General features: G+C 41.0%; 2 protein-coding genes across 4 annotated transcripts; one reads left to right on the top strand and one right to left on the bottom strand.

Moving 5' to 3' along the window:
- Positions 1-5,837, top strand: rlbp1b (retinaldehyde binding protein 1b). Its single transcript, XM_010735206.3, has 8 exons — positions 1-61; positions 969-1,012; positions 2,193-2,321; positions 2,807-3,011; positions 3,100-3,278; positions 3,432-3,590; positions 4,447-4,557; positions 4,727-5,837. The coding sequence occupies exons 2-8, from the start codon at positions 1,001-1,003 to the stop codon at positions 4,853-4,855; spliced, it is 924 nt and encodes a 307-aa protein (XP_010733508.1). The 5' UTR covers positions 1-61; positions 969-1,000; the 3' UTR covers positions 4,856-5,837.
- Positions 5,838-6,215: 378 nt separating this feature from the next.
- Positions 6,216-17,459, bottom strand: LOC104922392 (monoacylglycerol lipase ABHD2-B). 3 transcript variants are annotated; one of them, XM_019261194.2, is made up of 12 exons: positions 17,410-17,459; positions 17,139-17,313; positions 16,580-16,668; positions 15,602-15,820; positions 13,820-13,995; positions 13,285-13,452; positions 12,887-13,070; positions 12,587-12,679; positions 12,254-12,355; positions 12,077-12,146; positions 11,325-11,409; positions 6,216-8,598 (listed from the first exon to the last, which is right to left on the bottom strand). In XM_019261194.2, exons 4-12 carry the CDS (start codon positions 15,808-15,810, stop codon positions 8,372-8,374), a joined length of 1,314 nt encoding a protein of 437 aa, XP_019116739.1. In that variant the 5' UTR covers positions 15,811-15,820; positions 16,580-16,668; positions 17,139-17,313; positions 17,410-17,459; the 3' UTR covers positions 6,216-8,371. The 3 variants fall into 3 exon arrangements, with proteins under 3 accessions (XP_019116739.1, XP_027143807.1, XP_010733506.1); XM_027288006.1 differs by having other exon boundaries at positions 17,139-17,233; positions 17,410-17,428; XM_010735204.3 differs by having other exon boundaries at positions 17,139-17,444.
- Between the last annotated feature and the right edge of the window lie 577 nt (positions 17,460-18,036).

Below are 18,036 nucleotides of genomic sequence, written 5' to 3'. Positions count from 1 at the left end.
GTCCACCTCGCTCCACACAGGCCCCTGTGACTCCCCGCCAGCAACTTCACATCTGCCTCAGGTAAGACTCAGCCTCCTCAAAGATGTGCTACTTCACCTTCTTTCCCTGCTCTGATATTGTACAACTGTGCAACTCTTCTGTTGTAGATGAACTGTTGTTGAGTAGTGATTTTGATCAGGGACGCTGATGTTCTCTTATGAAGTGACATGAAATAAAATAAAAGTGGATATTTGGTTTCTTTTGACAAAAATGTATTTTTGTATTTTGAGGTATTTCAGAACTAAATCTAGTTATGTAAAGATATATATGTGGTCATATCTTACTCAGTAAGTGCATCATGGCACACTGGCCGGGTTTAAAGTTGCATTCTCGTGACTAAAAATCTCAAAAATACAAGAGATGCTTTGGATTTAAGTGTCTACTGAGTGGCATATATTACGTTAGAATACAAAGATATCCTTACTGCTGCATCACATTTGCAATAGAAACATTGTTTTGAAGGTGGAACATCTTTTAGTCTCCAAGCTGCATGCAAAATGTTAGTGTGCTTGAATCTGAATGCTAATAATTCTGGTCTCTGTGTGTCAGTTAAGTGAAATGAAAATATTTAAATATGTCCTTCACAATTTCTTAAAGCTCCAAGGGGATCGATTAATGCAAATGCTCCAACACAGTATGAGAATCAAGTTGTTTCATACTGATTATATGAACTGAATTTCTTTCTTTATTATTAATCTCATGTATCAGCATGATGCTAAAGACTTGAAACCTTGACAACATGAGGCAAGCCTGTTAAATCATCCAGGAATGGGCAGGTGCTAAAAATAGCCGAATTAAGGTACCCTGTGATCGCAGAGAGGGTAGTGTGAAAGGGGATTAATGTGGAGCACAGTGTGGCAATTGTTTTGCTTGTTTTTTTACTGCGATTCATGTGAATCATAAACCGCCTTTCTTTCTTTTTTTGTAGATAGTAGGAAGCTGATACAAAGAGAAGGAGATATGGCTGTGGTTGTAAGTATTTGCACTTTTACTCTCTTTAAAACTGAGTTAGTCTGAAAAGAACTGAGCAATGGCGATGTTTTCCATGGATTTCTGAGCTGTGTCAGGGGCCTCTGAATGAGTATACTTACTTGCTTGTACATAAAAATAAAAAAAACAATTGCCAAGACAAATACCTCTTCATCTTCCTGTAACATGGATTCAGCTGCAGCTCAACATTTCTCAAGACCAAAGCCCATTGTTGGAGGCCATCAACAGCTACAGTAGCTTTAGCTGCTAATCTCTGACCCCCTTTTCAGGCCTTCTAGTAGTCCTTACCATGTGTTAACAGGCTTTACTGGACTCATGTGAAGGAGATTAATCAAACACTGGGGCCTATTGATTATGCTCCTGCAGCACATAAACACATTTTGTCTCGTGGATTAGACGTGTTTAAATCTCACACAACCAGGTCTTGTGAGATAATTATATTGACATAGGCAGATATTTAGCATTTGTCCAAAGCAGAACGCATTCTTTATACTAGTTATTTGCAGAGACCCAACAGTTCCCACCATGAGCAAGCACCCGGGACAGCGGCAAGGAAAAACCTCCTTTAAGAGATGTCTCATTGAGTTTGGAGAGATTTCTCAGTGCTTACGATCAAACAATGTTTCGGTGTGTGTGTGTGTTTTCAATCACACACCTGTTGTGACATCATTAATTGGCCTTTGACACAGCGGACAGGCACAGATGTAACCAATAACATGAGCGATGGATCTGTTTTTTTATTTACGTGAAGCCAGTGAGAGCGTATCCGCAATAGCAGGGCTCTGAAAAAGGCACAGCTACATGGAATGCATCCATTATTAATGTTGTTAATAACGCCTGTGTGTTTCCTGTCCACTGTGGTGATTACCTATTCAGGTGTGACAGGTCAGCCTGCTGAAAGGACTGCACAGACAGTTATCTGTTATATGTCTTGCTTTACTCTGACTTCAGTTATCTGAGAATATAAAAAACAGAAATAGTTTGGACCAAACACGATGAGACTTTTTGACCCATCGGACAAGTGAAGTCAGTTCCAAGGCCCAACACGCTACGGAGCAATGGTTAATGGCTGCTTTGAAACACCAACTGTACTGTATGTTTGCATGTGCTTATCCAAGTAAGTCGTCTCCTTTTACATTAATACTGCCCCTTCTCTTTTCAGAGTGGAACTTACCGTATGGTGTCAGAAGAGGAGCAGGCTCTCAGGGCCAAGCTGGAACGTCTCACTGTCAAGGACCACGGGCCAGTATTTGGACCCTGTGCTAACCTGCCGGACCACACCAGACAGAAGGTAGCCAGACATATTCTTACATTAGCAAACAAAACAATGTTACGTTCAGGAGTTTAATCTACCAGTATGTTATTAAAGATGTGTTAAACAGCAGAATAAATACACCAATCAAGCTGAGGTTCATGAGCTTTCTAAAATAGAGATTTCATCATTATGCAATAGCAGCAGACACAGGCAAGTGTATCTCTTGCTCTGTCCCAACACAGCTCCTGTACTTTTCCTCATGTTAACACAGCAGTAGTTAAATAAATGTTTTGCACTAAAACATGGGAAATAGGAAAGGCTAAAAGGCTGGCAAGGCTAGCTGGCTAAATTAGCTATGGTACCAGCTGCTTCCCTAACCTTGAAACGACACATTGAGTGCTAATATGACGTTGACACTGACAGACTTGATAAACTTTTCATCTTCATTTGTCAGGATTAAACTAAATAGATCCCAAACTATCCAACTGTGAGCTAACTGTCTGGTCTGGCTCCCCCTACAGGCCAAGGACGAGCTTAACGAGACAGACGAGAAGCGGGTTTCGGCAGTGAAGGAGCTGCGAGGAATCATTAAGGAGAAGGCGGATGGAGGTGATGACGTTGCCAAGGGTGTGCAGGAAACATTTGGGGAGAAACCAGACAGTTTGTTGGTTCGTTTCATCCGCGCCAGGAAGTATGATGTGCCCAGAGCCTTCGAACTCATGAAGGGTGCGTGGGCAGTTGCTGATCTCAATATACTGACAGTTTGTTTATAGCCTGGTGTGACCCTAGAACATGTTCCTGTGTTTCCATCCAGGCTACGTGCGTTTCAGGAAGGATTACCCTGAGCTGTTTGAGAATCTGACCCCGGAGGCCGTACGCAGCACCATCGAGGCCGGCTACCCCGGCATCCTTCAGAGCAGAGACAAATACGGCCGTGTGGTTCTGCTCTTTAACATCGAGAACTGGGACTACGAGGAGATCACCTTTGATGAGGTAAGTGACTACATATCCCACAATGCACCTGGAAAAGCATTTTTACCACTCACTTTTCATTTTAAAGAAACTCCATTTTGCTCAAACATAAATAGAAGACAGACACGATCAGCAAGATTTAAATAAATGAACAGCCTGTGTGTATGTGTTCAGATCCTTCGTGCCTACTGCGTGATCCTGGAGAAGCTGCTGGAGAACGAGGAGACTCAGATCAATGGCTTCTGCATCATTGAGAACTTCAAGGGCTTCACCATGCAGCAAGCGTCAGGAATCAAACCCACCGAGCTCAAGAAGATGGTGGACATGTTGCAGGTGGGGAAATCTGAACTCGTGTCATGGACTGGTCTATTTCTACAGAGTGGAGAGAGAGAGAGATACTGATGAAAAGACAGATAGCAAAAGTTTTTATGGCATCATTTTTAAAGACTGGCTCTTTTTGGCTAGAGAGAGTTATGATTTTGTTGTCTGATCTCTTTAATAGTCTTGACAGAAGGTTGTGTAGATTATTCAACATGCCTGACTGCGGTTTGCAGGTCTGCAGAATTGGGAAAAACTCCATACAACTGCAGGGCAACAGTTGGGCCAGTGCTCCACTTTGTCCTGGGTAGCTGTGATCAACTTACTGACACCCTCTCTGGGGTGGGCAACATGGGAGCAAGGCTAGAACATCCCATGACCAAATCCAATCCAAACCAACTGCTAATCCCTAATAAACAGAAACACAGTAATAATGACACAGATATAATATTTGTAGTAATAATATTGAAAAGTAGTAATAAAGATACTATTGACCCTACATGCCTGACCCTGCCAACCATCCCAGGAACCACTGGGGGGCACCCAAACCTTGCTTCACTGCCAGGGACCGTGGTGGATTTGCACTTCCTGGTATTATCATCGATTGACTGACGGCTAGTCATCATTGTTTTCTGGACAATTACACTGTATTTACAAAGGGGGAAAAAAACTCTTCCCTCTCTTAACACCCAGCTGCTGCTGTGTGTGGCATTTAATTTCTGACTGTAACCAGGTAGCTGTAAAATACAGCAGCAGTAGGAAAAAAAAAAAACTCAAAGTCCCTCTTCTATATACTGCAGGACGTCTCTTCAGTAAAGGTTTCATTGAGTTATAAACCAAACCATGTGACTTTTTCTTCTTCTTCTGCCAGGATTCATTCCCCGCCCGTTTCAAAGCTGTGCACTTCATCCACCAGCCCTGGTACTTCACCACCACCTACAATGTGGTCAAACCACTCATGAAGGGCAAACTGCTAGAGAGAGTGAGTGAGACAAGAGAAGAAGATTTGTGTTTTTCTATTTCATTTGAAAGACATGTTGGTGGTTTCAAATATTTTTGCTTTTTGGTGGTGGAGCCTATATTTAACTGTATTATAGATACCCACTCAAATGAATTTCCATTCATTGCATGTTGTGCTATTCTTGCTCTAGGTGTTTGTTCATGGAGACGAGCTGGAGACCTACTACAAGGAGTTTGACGCCGACATCCTTCCCGCTGAGTTTGATGGAAAAGGTTCCAAGTACGACGGCAAGGCCACGGCAGCCAAGCTGTTCGACTAAACATCCTCCATCCCTTTGAGAGAGCTATTATACTGTATATTACAAACCCTGCAGACTGTGGAGACTCAAAGCCCAATCGAGCTGTGTGGTTGTAAGGAAAAAAAAAAGAGTCATAAATGAAAGTCATGAGTGTGTGAGACGTTCAAATGGTTTCATTATTACATTACAGTATTCTGTATAACTAATGTTCTTGGCTGACAGTTTAGGGCCTTACAGTCCTCATTAATGACCAAAGTAAGATCTTTACCTGGAGGTGCTGGCATTTTGTCTAGTTTGAAGCAGTTTTGATAGATACTGTATTGATACTTCCATGTTGGAGTGTTCAAAGACAGACTCAGAATTGAAGAGATTGCTGGTGTTACGCAAAAAGACTTAATACACCATATTCTTATGTCTTCTTTAGATCATCCAGGAAGTTTTCAAAGCAGTACATACTAACAACTGCATCACTGTAACTGGTCAATAGGCAATGGTATCCAAATATTCACAGTGGTGGTTTGCTTATCTTAAGCTTTGCAAGATGATTTTTATATCAAACTCAGATGAATGGAAGCCTTTGGCTGTCCAGGAGGCTGTATTTAGCCTAAAATGGCAGCGTTACTGTAAAGTATACAAAACTTGTAGTTGCAACTGTATGATTCACTGAGCATTGAGATACACTCAAGGCTTTCAATGTTGTTTCATAACTGACAAAATGATAAAATGTCCATTTAAAACACATGCTGAGCCATGTTTAGACAAATAAGAGTGCTTCCTGCCTCTCACCTCTGTTGAGTTTGGACCATAGTTCACCCACACAGCTTGTTTTTTAACACTGGCAGGTCCCAGCTTCCTCAGTCTCCACTCTCTGCCCCCCTCCCCCCACCCTCATGTCTCTCCTTGAAGTACAAGGCTGATATTCCAACAAGTGCCTGACTCTTGTGTGTTTTTCAGATTCTTCTTCAATATGAATATTATGAAGTTTTACCCACTGTGCTACCTGGTGCACCAATAAGAATGTCAAAAAATGTACAATAAACTGTATATAAATATGAGTTGTAGTCTTTGTATCAATGTCAGTAACGCTGGCAGCTGCTTTGAGCTAAATGTGTAAGCATGCTAAACGTGTGTAGAATGTTTAGCATGTTAGCATGCTGACATTTTACAGCCGAGGCCGTCAGGAATGTCACTGGTTTTGCAGATATTTGGTCAGGAGTATTTGGGTTGAGAAGTTACTGGATAGTTACTATAAATCATTCTGATGGGGACATGTGGTTAAAATACTTCACTCAAAGCCATCACAGGACAATCCACACAAGAGAACTCCAAAGTCAGTAAGATTCATCAGAATAGGAAAAAGGAATCTATGTGGACAAAGGAATCTATGTGAAAAATATTTATTAATCGGTGAGTTCAAATATGACTAATCGCCATAGCTGTGCGCAACATCAGAACAATGATTCGATTAGAAATGTTACACCCATATGCTGATACAAACTATAGTGCAATACAGAACAACAGGAACTGTAAATACAATAAAGTGCAGGCAAAACAGTCCTGACAGTCAGGACATATTGCACATACAGACACAGTAACTGTGTTGTTGCAGGTTGTATTCGGCTTTTAAAGGGCAGAGAGAGAATTTAGTTATGTTAAATCTAATTAATAAGACAAGCGTCGACTTGGGTGGAGTCCTCTGCATTTACAGGATGTTACTCACAGGAAACTATGATTAAGATCACACATTGCAGCACAGGCACTCCTCAAAGCAGAAAAAAGGCCTCGAATGAAACACAGAAAACAACGTCTGCATGTCACCTCTGATATTGTCTGTGGTACATATCTCATGGAAGTATACTGGTATATGAGAAAACAGATGATGTGTGGTAGTTTTCATGTCTTCTGTGTTTTAATGTAACAAAAAAAAAGTTTCACTGTCTTCACCCCTGTGTTCATTTATGTGTTTTACGTGGCAAACTCCACCCGTACTTATACGTATGTAGCAATAAGCAGCTTAAAGCAACCCCCCCCCAAAAAAACCCCATGGTCACTTATGAAACATATCAATTAGACCTTGTTCAAAGTCAGGTAATTGTACTATATTTGAGGCAAAGCCTTTTTTAGGTTACATGTGGCCAAAAAGCAGCAGGATCATTAAAAAGTACACGATGAGCTACTTTTTTTTCTTGAAAGTGAAATGTGCTTTGGTCCATTTGTTTGGTAAGTGCACAAATTGAGAGTTCCCCAATTGGATTTCTTTTTTAATACGCTTACTGTTTGTGTCCCATTTGCACTTTCTTCTCTCCTTTCTGTAAACACAGTTTGACCCAGCTCCGTCCTCAACAGTCATGTATATTTCTGCCTTGTAAAATTCTCAAATGATCTTTTCTGTGGTAATAATCAGAGTTAGAAGCAGCATTCAGGGAAATTAAACTGCCCGAAACTCCTCATGCATCACAGTAATAACTGCTGTTATCTGCTAGTTTTAAAGGTACTGTGGAACAATCGATGGAATAGAACAAGCTGACCTTGAAGAGTACAATGTTTGTATGATCTGCCTATTCAATGACACAGAAAGGACTGTTAGAAAAACATCATTAAATCACAAATAACCCCGTCTGTATGTCTGTGCTTTTAGAACTTTTGAACCGTTTTTAAATCCTGACACCCCCCAATTCTTTTATTTTGAAGGTCAGCAGCAACAATGCAGGCTGATGGTCCACCGCACACAATGAAAAAGTGAAAAACTGGAGTGGTGTTAAAATGATGCCACAATGTATATATATATATATAAATAATCCAAAGTTACTGTTATTCAACACATTTGTCCTGCAATGAAACAGAAAAATTCTCCTAATGGGAACAAACAAGATCATATTATATAACATGAAGGAAATTAGTTCAGATGATATGTTAAGCTGGAAATCATCACTGTAAACCATAAATCATGTCATACTGCTGCTCGTCAATGATTCACGAGGAGCCAGAAACCAAATCTGCTACAGATTCACATTCATATTAAGGCACTTAAATATGGTCAAGTACAATCCTGAAAGATTTTCAAAATAGCGTACCTCAAAATATAACCAATGTGGGTCATCAAGTATATTTTAAAGTATATTACAGTGAAAGTTTTAAGGCTGCAGATGATGTGTCCTTCACACATTAGTGAGAAGATCATTTTACACTTTTTTTATGAATATTTCATCTCTCTGCTGTCCAGACTAAAGAAGCAGCAGCTGCCAAAAACCAGCAGAGCGTGAACTTGTGTTACGCGTTAACTGAGAACAAGAGGAAGGAACAATTCACTGTGGGGCCACATTACATTTTCCAGTATTATTATCTTATGTGAGTTTCAATTTACAACTTGGTGTACCTGCTACTACTCAGCCTGCTTTTTTGAATCCAAGTAATGATTTCCTACATTTACCAGAATTACTTATTTAACTCTAAGGCCATTAGTGCAGAAGGCTGAGTTGGTGCATGTGTGTTTTTGTAGTTTTGGTCTGTTGTTTCGTCTCCAGACATCCGTATGTGTTACCCACTTAGTGTTACCCCTGTGTTCTGTAGGAAGGAGTTCATGTGCTGGCGGCTGCTCTTCTGGCAGGCTGGCCGTCCCTTCTCCCAGTGGCAGATGGCGTCTGTGTACTCGACTATGACCTTGTCCATCCAGGTGAGGGGCTGAGGGAACAGCACGGCTCCCTCAAAGAAGCCCAGGTGGCCTCCGTGGTGGGTCAGGGCAAATATCACATCAGGCATCTTTTCTGCAGATGGAAGGAGATGGAGTCTTTTTTTATAGTCTACAACTAGTTTAGCTGAAAGTCTCTGTACCAGTAAGTTAGGGCTTGTTTGGGTTATCTGTATACCAGCAATGTGAACTCCTAACATCATGACGCCATGACAAACATGACACCAGTTTGAATGTGTAAACACAAACACTGGCTCAGAACAGAAGAAGCCTTTTGGATGAAAAATACAGACTCTAAAGTACGCTTGCTCTTGACTTACCAGCTCCAATATTGTCTAAAGGAAACATCTCTTCTAACAAGCAAACAGACTTATTTATAGTATTTGGTTTCTGAAGGGGTTTGTTAAAGCTGCAATTACTGTTGTTTTTTTTTTGCCACTTGGGGGCAACAGAAACATTGACACATTATCATGTTGTTGATATGGTAAATTGTTGGCATACAGTTGACTATTTATACTTATTTTGAACTTCTTTCCACCTGATGAATGGTATGTCCTTTCAGCTCTGTTCTTTCCCTGAACTCCTGAGGGACATATTTGTCTCTTTAGTTACTAAATGCTACACTATGTTAACAAACTAGTTGCTAACTTGGTCTGCCTGTTTGTCTGCTTGTCTGTGTTTGCTTGTTGGACTGAGCTGCCTATATAGTGGATAAGACTCAACCACACAGTTTAGGTAAATGGTAAAATGTATCTACATGCAGCCAGTGACCCAAAACAATGTGCTAAAAATAATGAGGTACAAATTATTGGAGCTTTGATAAATCAATAAGTGGTGACAAGTAAGGAATTTTGGCAAAGATAAACTCCCTGATCTCACAGCGCTGAACAGTTCCCCAAAGGACAGTAAAGGATATTTTGGGATTATGAAGCACTATTTTATAATTAAAAAGTTGGGAGCTTTTTTTGCACCTTGTTGTCTCACTTTGGTTATATGGTCAGGCGTCTCGAGCCATTTGGTAATTAAAGGCACACTGATCTTGTCAAGTGAAGGTAAATAATTGAGCTGTCCTGCTTTGAGGAGGTATCTTTAAAATGGCTCGGTGACTGACCCTCAGGTCAGTCGCCAAGACATTGGGTTTCTGCACAGAAATACACCAACCTGTTTCCCTTTTCGGTGACTCTACACCACAAACACACTCCTGTTTATGCACCAACACCAAAGAGCATGTTTATAGGTGTGCACACACAAAAATATACTTCAATTCAATTCTCTGTAGCTGACCCCTCCCTCTAGAACACTCTCCCCAAAGACATCCGTGACTGTACTGACTTGCCCACCTTCAAATCACTAACAAAAACACACCTTTTTTAAATTGCGTTTAATGTCTATCTCAGACTAATGTGTTCTTAGTGTACTGTTTTATATTGTTTTGATGCTTTGATGTTTTTTATGTAAAGTATCTTAAGTACTTATTATTATTATTATTATTATTATTATTATTATAATAACTGTAATAAGTAGCTATTGTGGTCACTTTATTAGTAAGTAATTTAACTCTAACTCTTGTCCTCAATTGTCAGACCAGGAGAATGCAGCGCAAACTTCATCAACAAAACATTACTTGGGAAGTTTGGGCCTCGTATAAATTATTTAAACTCTGTCACTGTAAAATATATCAGGTCCAGTGTGTAGGGTTTGGTGGCATCTAGTGGTGAGGCTGCAGATTACAACCAACTGAATAACACTTGCCTTACCTGCCACCAGTCACTCCAAGTGTGTTGGAGAGACTTGGAGTTTGATTTGTCCATTCTGGGGTACTGTAGATTTAAAAGACTCATTCTAAGGTAACAAAGGTGAAAAAATTATGATTTTTATTTTTAGGTGATTATACACTAATGAAAACATAGTTTTGAATATTATATTCCATTCCTGTCATATTCTGTAATTGGAGGCCATCAATCGGACACACTGGACCTTTAAAAAAATTTTTTCAGTGCTTTTATGTTTCCTTGAAGTAGAGGACAAGTTTAGAATTTCACTTGTCAAGGTCTAAGTTATTACACACTGATTTACACACAGAGGGGCCAGTGCATGTGACCTGCTGAGGCAAGACCAGGCTACAACCACCCACACACACAAACACACACAAACACACACACACACACACACACACACACACACACACCTCTATATATATAATCCAGCAGCCCAGGCGGATCACATGGCCCTGAAAAATTCAGCAAGACTGTCTGTGCTGGCCAGTGTTGAGCAGATAGCTGTGACGAGACTTTATCAACACTTAAGACTCCGGCTCCAGTGTCCGGCTCCAGTGAAGGAAGGACAACGGGTTAGTTTTCTCGGCATTAGTCTGAGTTTGTATCACTGTGGGGACAGTGTTTTGCTGTTGCGGTTATCGTTCTCTTGGAAACGCGCAAAATGTTCAAAACAAACAATGTATGAGTCATTGCAGCAAAAGTTCAGTTAACTATTCACACTGCTGCATGACTCAATGTGTCGAGGAGATCAGACTTGCAAACTTCCCTGTGACTGTTTTACAGGTGTGAATGATTGTATTTAACTTTTTATGACTTCTACACCAAAACACCTAATTTAGCCCTAAGGATTAGATTCATATTTTTTGTAATTATAAAAGCCAATTCAGGGTTTGACTTTCCTTGCAGTGCAGTCATTAATACTGACCTCATCATGACATCATGACCAATACAATATACACCTTCACATAGTACCCCCAAAACTTCTAATTATCTGCCGCTGATGACTGGATCTTTTAACACAAACCTGCCAGTGTGCGTGGAATATCAAGTAGTGACTGATGAACTAGCGGATCGTCTGAGGAGTTTACCAGGAGGAGAGGCACGGTGACCTGGAGATGAGACAACAGTTTATTTTATGGATGACTGTTAAAGTAATGGCAGTAGTAGTAAGCTGTAACCCCAGAGCAGCATTTGTATTCAATTAATTAATTCATAAAATGAGTCGTCTGACACTTTAGGATATATGATAATTCATCTTCTTCTGGGAGGCTGATACCACTCTCATGTCTGTGCTTTAAGTCTGGAGCCAGAGCTGGCTTGCTATTAGCCTAGCTTAGCATCAGTACTGAAGATGACTATTTGTGTACTACAGAGATAGTTAGATTGTGCCCAGAAACCTGTAGAGACAAACCAGTTTGTCAAGAAATAGTTAAACCACACAATGTCCTCTAAAACAAGACATAAAGTGTTAAATAGTGAGCATTAGAGATGTTGGTCTTTTTTTTTTTATTATTGATTTTGGTTAAGAGACATGATGTCAGAGCTGTAGTTACAATAGTAGAGAGTAAACACACTGTACTTAGTAGAAGCAGTAACCAGAGTAGGAGAAAAGTAGCAGAGGTGTGCTATTAGTCTAAGCTGTAGTACTGTATCAGCAGCAACAGAAACAGCAGAAGTAGCATTAATAGTACACACAGTCTTAACTGAAGGCACGACAGGAGTAAAAGTAGCACAAGTAGTATTAATATTATTATATTATAACATCTACACACTCACGTTGTGGATGTAGTGCACACAGCTCTCCTTCTCATAGTACTCCTTCAACGAGCTGTAGCCGTGAAATTTTCTGCAGGACAAATGGTTTTGATAACGTCAGTGATAGGACTGTTTTTTTTTTTTTTGGAGTATCCATTAGCAGCCTGATCTAAATCAAAATCCAGCCAAACTCTTCACCTCATGATGCTGTCATCGATCTGCATCAGAGACGTGGCTGCGTACAGTCTGCTCATGTCTGCGTCGCCGATGTTGCTGGAGGTCATGTTGAGCAAACTGCTCCTGTTGAACCATAACATAGATGTTTAGAGAGAGAAAGGCAGCAACTCCAAATCATGGAATTCACACATCAGACTAATATTTAGTTAAGAAAACATTGCTTCCTGTCGATGTTTATCATGAGTGCACTGTTACTAACTTTATTGCTGCAAAACTGCAAAACTATGCAATGTAATGAGACTCTCAACGACACTCTCATAAACACATCTGAAACTACAGAAACTGTTTATCCACCTGTGTGACAGGATGAGCTTCCTCATGTTGTCTGCTAGCACAAAGTTGTAGAGTCTCCGGCACTGATCCCATTGAAGGAATGTTTCCTGAGCCCTGTACACAACAAATGCATAAACACACACAATACAGCAGGACAAAGCTTCAATGTGACACATTTTTATGATAACATATGATTTATATTTATAGTTGCTGTTTCAGAACAGGGGGCTGAAATTAAAATCCACTCTAAAATCCTGATCCAAGCATTTTTAGTCATATCCAGTCCCTTCTCTTTATTTGTTTGTGTTTCATTCAACCAACCTGAGGGCACTGTAACCCTGACAGACGCTGACACAGCAGATCACTCGGTCCTGGTTCGATCTGTTCTCACCCAGGAACTTACACACAATGTTTCCACCCAGACTGAAGCCCACAACCACCAGCAGTGTCTGGGGAAAAGCTCGCTTGATGTAGCCCACCATGGCTGCATATTCCCAGGTACAACCTGAATGCAAGAGTAGAATTAGCTTTTCTCACTGTGTGTTTATTTTTTTGTAACAGGACTGAAATCTCTGTTGCTTTGCTTCCCCAAACTTTAGTTCTCCTTAATGAGCCAACATGAAAAATGCAATTCAGTGAGCTTCCCCTCTACGGGTTGGAATGTGACATGTAACACACCCATAAGTCACAGACTACCATGTGATGTTTCCCTCGTTTACCGTAGGTGAACATGCGCGGCGAGGTGAGATCCACGTTGGGCAGGGCTCCCAGGTGGTTGAGGACGGCACAGCGGTAACCTTGCCGCTGGGAGTGATCCACAAAGGTCCGAATGTAGTTCTTCTCGCTATGGTTACCGATCCCAGGGCAAATCACCATGGTAACGTCATCTGACATGCACAGAGGGAACACATGCACAAACATACAAAGTGGAGTCATGTGTGGGTGTAAAATGGGTGCTGTGTGTGTGCTTAATTGGCCTCTGAAATGCATGGCATCTTCGCTCAAGGGAGTTCATTAGTGGTCTTCCTGCCCATGCATACTGTAGTATGAGCTGATATTTACTAATGTTCTCACAGTTCAGACAAGCTAATAACATTCAGGAGGAAAGCTTAACAAAACAGCAACTGGTGACATCTGAAAAAAATCTGCTTTAAAAGTCTGACCAGCAGTTATGTGATTAAATCCTAAACTTGCACTAAATCCAAAGGCAGTTGCTTCAGTACTTGACCAGACGGACGAGTATTTGTGTCTGACCTCCTGTGCTGTGGTCTCCAAGTGCCTCAAAGAGGTCAAAGGTCGCTGTGGCACCATCCTGCATTGGGAGGAACTTGCGGACCCCGCAGGGCGTTGGGGTGTTGACACGTCCCATCTTGCCATACAGGGCTGTCTGCAGATGGCCACTCTTACCCCACAGCAAGGGAGGAATGTATCTGAAGGAAGAGACAAGCGCCATATTACATTAGCTGTAACCCGCTACCCTGTTTCGGCACAGTCGATCACACTACAGACAGTCGCACATACCACTCTAACCATAGGAGATCACAGACAACTCTATAGACATCGTCGGCCGTCTGATTGAGCAGCCCGCCGTGAAGATTGCTAATTTGTGGTTGACATTTTCATATCACCATATCATGTAACTCTAGACACCTTATTCACATGTAGTTGTAAATGTGTCAGAAATAAGTTGGTCTCAAGCCAACTTGATTTAAAATCACTTTTAAAATATGCGCTGTCTTAAGTAATCGAGTCCCAAGTTTACAGGATCAACGCATGGCTTATTCATGCTCGAATACAAGCAGCAGAGGTTTGGCATGAAGAGAGCTTAGTTTTAACATTAACTTTATTAAACACGTCTGAGTAGATAAATATTGCCTATAGGCACTCCTAGTGTCAACAACGAGTTTGAGGAAAGTTATGCAAGAGCAGAAACTCAAAGAGGAACTCCCTCACCTTTACACAAAAGCTGATTACATAAGCTCTGTTTACAGTTCTTGGGTAGGCTCTTACATATTTGAAATAAAATACGTGCCATCTCTTGTAGCTACAGAAAGAGGATAGCAAAATTTGAACAACCCAAGTATTTAATTCAGGTGTGTCTGAAGACTACAAGTTAAAAGACAAAAGAAAAATCAGGAGGTGTGGAGTTAGAAAGAAGTGCGCTTACCAGAACTCTGCAGCCTGCTTCTCATCTCTGTGTGAGTTTAGCGGCTAGAGGCTACAGTAACCACTATTAACACTGGACTCTCTGACTGAACTGTCAGTGGTCGTGTTGCATTCTGGTTAATGTAGGTGGCGGGTTTTGACAAATAAGAACAATGTGTGGAGTAAAAGAAACTGTCCATTGTGAATCCAATACCGTCACAGGAGTACGAGGCCACACTGCAGTCCCATTTAGCTTCATATTTAACTCTCTATGAGTGACGCACACTCTTCTCCTTCCCTTCAGATAGTTGGACTCTAAGCACAGCTTTTATGTTTGACATAAAAGCAGGCAGCTCAGATGGTCATCAGCTCGCCCGCTGAGTTACCACACGTCTAACCTCTCTGTATACATGATTTTTCATTTTTTTGCTCAACTCTGTATACTTCCTTTATCAAATATTCCCTTTAAAAAAATAGGTTGCTGCATTTTCCTGCTAAAAATAGAGTAGATCTGAACTCCCTTACTCATACCAAAGTCACCAAGTCTGAGTCATTAATGCCAAGTCAAATGTCAAGCCTACATTTTTCTCAGTAATTCTGTCAGATGTTAAATTACTTCTTTCTACAGCCGTCCTGAAAAGGCATGTAAGTGAACCTATGTTGTCTTCATCTATCTCCTTTATCATGGTGATCTCACTCCCTGGTGCTATCAGCTCTGTGATCTGTAATCCTCCTTCTCTCTGTGCTTGTCAGATAGAAATCTACTTGTCGGAATCTTGTTAACTAGATAATCGGGTCAAAATTAAGACACTGCCAAAAAGATTTGACACCCAGATTACCAATGCAGAAATCAGCCAGTGTTCCTCTGCTAAAACAATGACTAACGCTCACTCTTTGGTCAGCATCGGGCAGGATTTGAGCAGGTATCGGCTGAGTGGAGTGTCCTGGTAGGTGATCTCTGGTGGTGCTGTGGTACTCTTCAGGTTCAGACAGCGGACAATGATGTAGAGAACAGTTGCCACTGCTGCCAGCTTCATGCCATCAAACATGGCTGGCAGCTCTGGGCCGAAGGTAGTAATGTCACTGTCGAAGGTGGCCATCGTGAAGGACCTACACACAGGATGAAGGCACTTAACTTTCATGACTTATTAAGAGCTTACAGGAGGTGGAAACAGATGGCAATATGACTCTGAGACTGACAGATTAATAATACAAATATAATCTAATGAATACATTGTGTATATCAGTCACCTTGATGTTTTTGGACTTTATTAAGTAATCAATCTACAATGTAAAACAGTCTGTAAAACTGAACTCCCTTTCATTATTTATTTATTTTATTTATTCGTGCTGTAAGTTACTACAAGGACTGTGCTGCACCCCCTTTTTTTTAAATGAAATCTCTTGAATTCCTTTAGGGTGCCACCAGCCAGGACCAAAAGTCTACCAAGTTCACAAATCTGTATTCGAACATTCACTGGAAACTCTCACTCTCTCTGTCTCACACACACACACACACACACACACACACACACACACACACACACACACACACACACACGCGCGGATGTTTTTCGAGCTCAGCTTTCCACAGTGTTTGTGCTGTGGCTACTTCTCCCTGAAACCTGTCCGTCTGTATGTCATTGCAATGTTGGTGCAAAGGTGTCATGAATCAGTGACCTTGCAAACAGAACCCCTGCAGCAGACCTACAACATCTAACACACAGATATGTGATTCTATTGGTACAAAATATCAGAGATTTGATGCTTCAGCCTAAAAAAGACTTGTGTTGATTATTGTTCATTCCTTCTGGACTCTTTGCACGAGAACATTAACCAGCTAGAGATGCCCTCTCCTTTTTTACCTACCTTGTTGTGTGACTTGTGAAGAGAATACAGTGGTTGTGGTTCCTCCTATTTGAACCCCAAAAGTGAGACGATGCTCACTCGTCTCAGTGCTGGAAAACACACAGTTACAGTTACAGTTAACTATGACTGGGTTCAGCCTCGAGACAAACGTAAACAAACAACTAACACCTGACACACACACCACGAGACACACTGACAGACACACATAGATAGATAGATAGATAGATAGATAGATAGATAGATAGATAGATAGATAGATAGATAGATAGATAGATAGAGTTAAAGAGGCGCATTACACCGTGTCAGAAAAAGCACTTTTATCCGTGTGACATTTATAACGGTTAGTTTAAATAGGAGTCACGACACCTGAACAAGTGAACAAGTGTCCTGCTCTCAGTTTCTTGTTCCCTTTTCTTTTGTCACTCAGGTAAAAACTGTTTCTTAAAGGGGGTCCGCGGTGAAACTGAAGGCCTCAACAAGCACAAACAGTCCGCAGAGATTTCCTAAAGTACACCACATTTGTTTTTTTTAAGTATACGGACAACATTTCCGGTCTTACCATCGTGCTTTGCGGAGTTTGCCCGGGTTCTGGTCGGATCCACCCGGAGTTGAGCTCCGTCTCGGGACGCCGTCTGTTTACAACAGAGGAGCTGACTGACCAGCCGGGAAGTCAGGGTGCGTTCATGTGCTCTCACGAAGCTCAGACTTTTCTGGCATGCAACTAGTAAATACGGCTAACAGTTGAAACGACCCGTGTTAACTTCGTCCTAACATGACTCCAGCTCTCAAATAGATGACAAATGTCCAGTAAGTTAATTTTGAGTCCTTACCTACTTGAGCATCCGTCTTTGTCGAACTTGTTGAAATCAGGATATCCGACAGCACCGGAAGGCAGCATAGCAAACAGAGGTGTAGTTTACTTCCTACATCATTATGAAGAAGAGTTTCACAGTTTACAGTAACACCATGTGCTTTTATCGGACACTCCACGCCTGTTGTAGTCCACTGTAGGCCTGTGTTTTATATCTACACATATATCACAGATGGAAAATATTGACATAATCTCTCATAATAACAATAACCAACATCTAGAGTGTTAGATACATGAAACTATTCAAACAAATTTACTACACGTTCTCACACAAACAAACAAACAAACAATACCATGCTGTAGAGAAATGTGATAAATAATATGTGATAAAAGAGATGATAAATGTATGGAGGATGACTGTTTTAATCAGAAGTGACAACAACAACACTGCCAGATTCCTGTTTTTACTTTAGTCATGGCGTCTGCAAAACTAAAGGTTTTATTCTCGTCAACAGAAATTAGAGAAGTAATTAATGTAACTAATGTCACAGTTTTCAGTCATTCATCAGACCCTTCACTAAGTGTTTTGAACCACTAGAGGACGCCATCCACTAATGGGACATACAATATAATTAATTATTTATTC

This window comes from Larimichthys crocea, chromosome XIV (assembly GCF_000972845.2).
Source record: "Larimichthys crocea isolate SSNF chromosome XIV, L_crocea_2.0, whole genome shotgun sequence".
Taxonomy (NCBI): Eukaryota; Metazoa; Chordata; class Actinopteri; family Sciaenidae; genus Larimichthys; species Larimichthys crocea.
Note: the sequence above shows the minus strand (reverse complement) of the source record. Positions and strands in the feature narration are given on the sequence as shown.

What these genes read in the sequence shown, in the direction of transcription:
- rlbp1b (XM_010735206.3), top strand. An exon ending in CGGACCACACCAGACAGAAG is followed by an intron (nt 2,322 to 2,806) that starts GTAGCCAGACAT and finishes CTCCCCCTACAG; the next exon opens with GCCAAGGACGAGCTTAACGA. An exon ending in AGATGGTGGACATGTTGCAG is followed by an intron (nt 3,591 to 4,446) that starts GTGGGGAAATCT and finishes TTCTTCTGCCAG; the next exon opens with GATTCATTCCCCGCCCGTTT.
- LOC104922392 (XM_019261194.2), bottom strand. Translation starts at nt 15,810, where the DNA reads ATGGCCACCTTCGACAGTGACATTACTACCTTCGGCCCAGAGCTGCCA. An exon ending in TGGAGACCACAGCACAGGAG is followed by an intron (nt 13,453 to 13,819) that starts GTCAGACACAAA and finishes TGTGCATGTCAG; the next exon opens with ATGACGTTACCATGGTGATT. An exon ending in GCCGCGCATGTTCACCTACG is followed by an intron (nt 13,071 to 13,284) that starts GTAAACGAGGGA and finishes TCTTGCATTCAG; the next exon opens with GTTGTACCTGGGAATATGCA.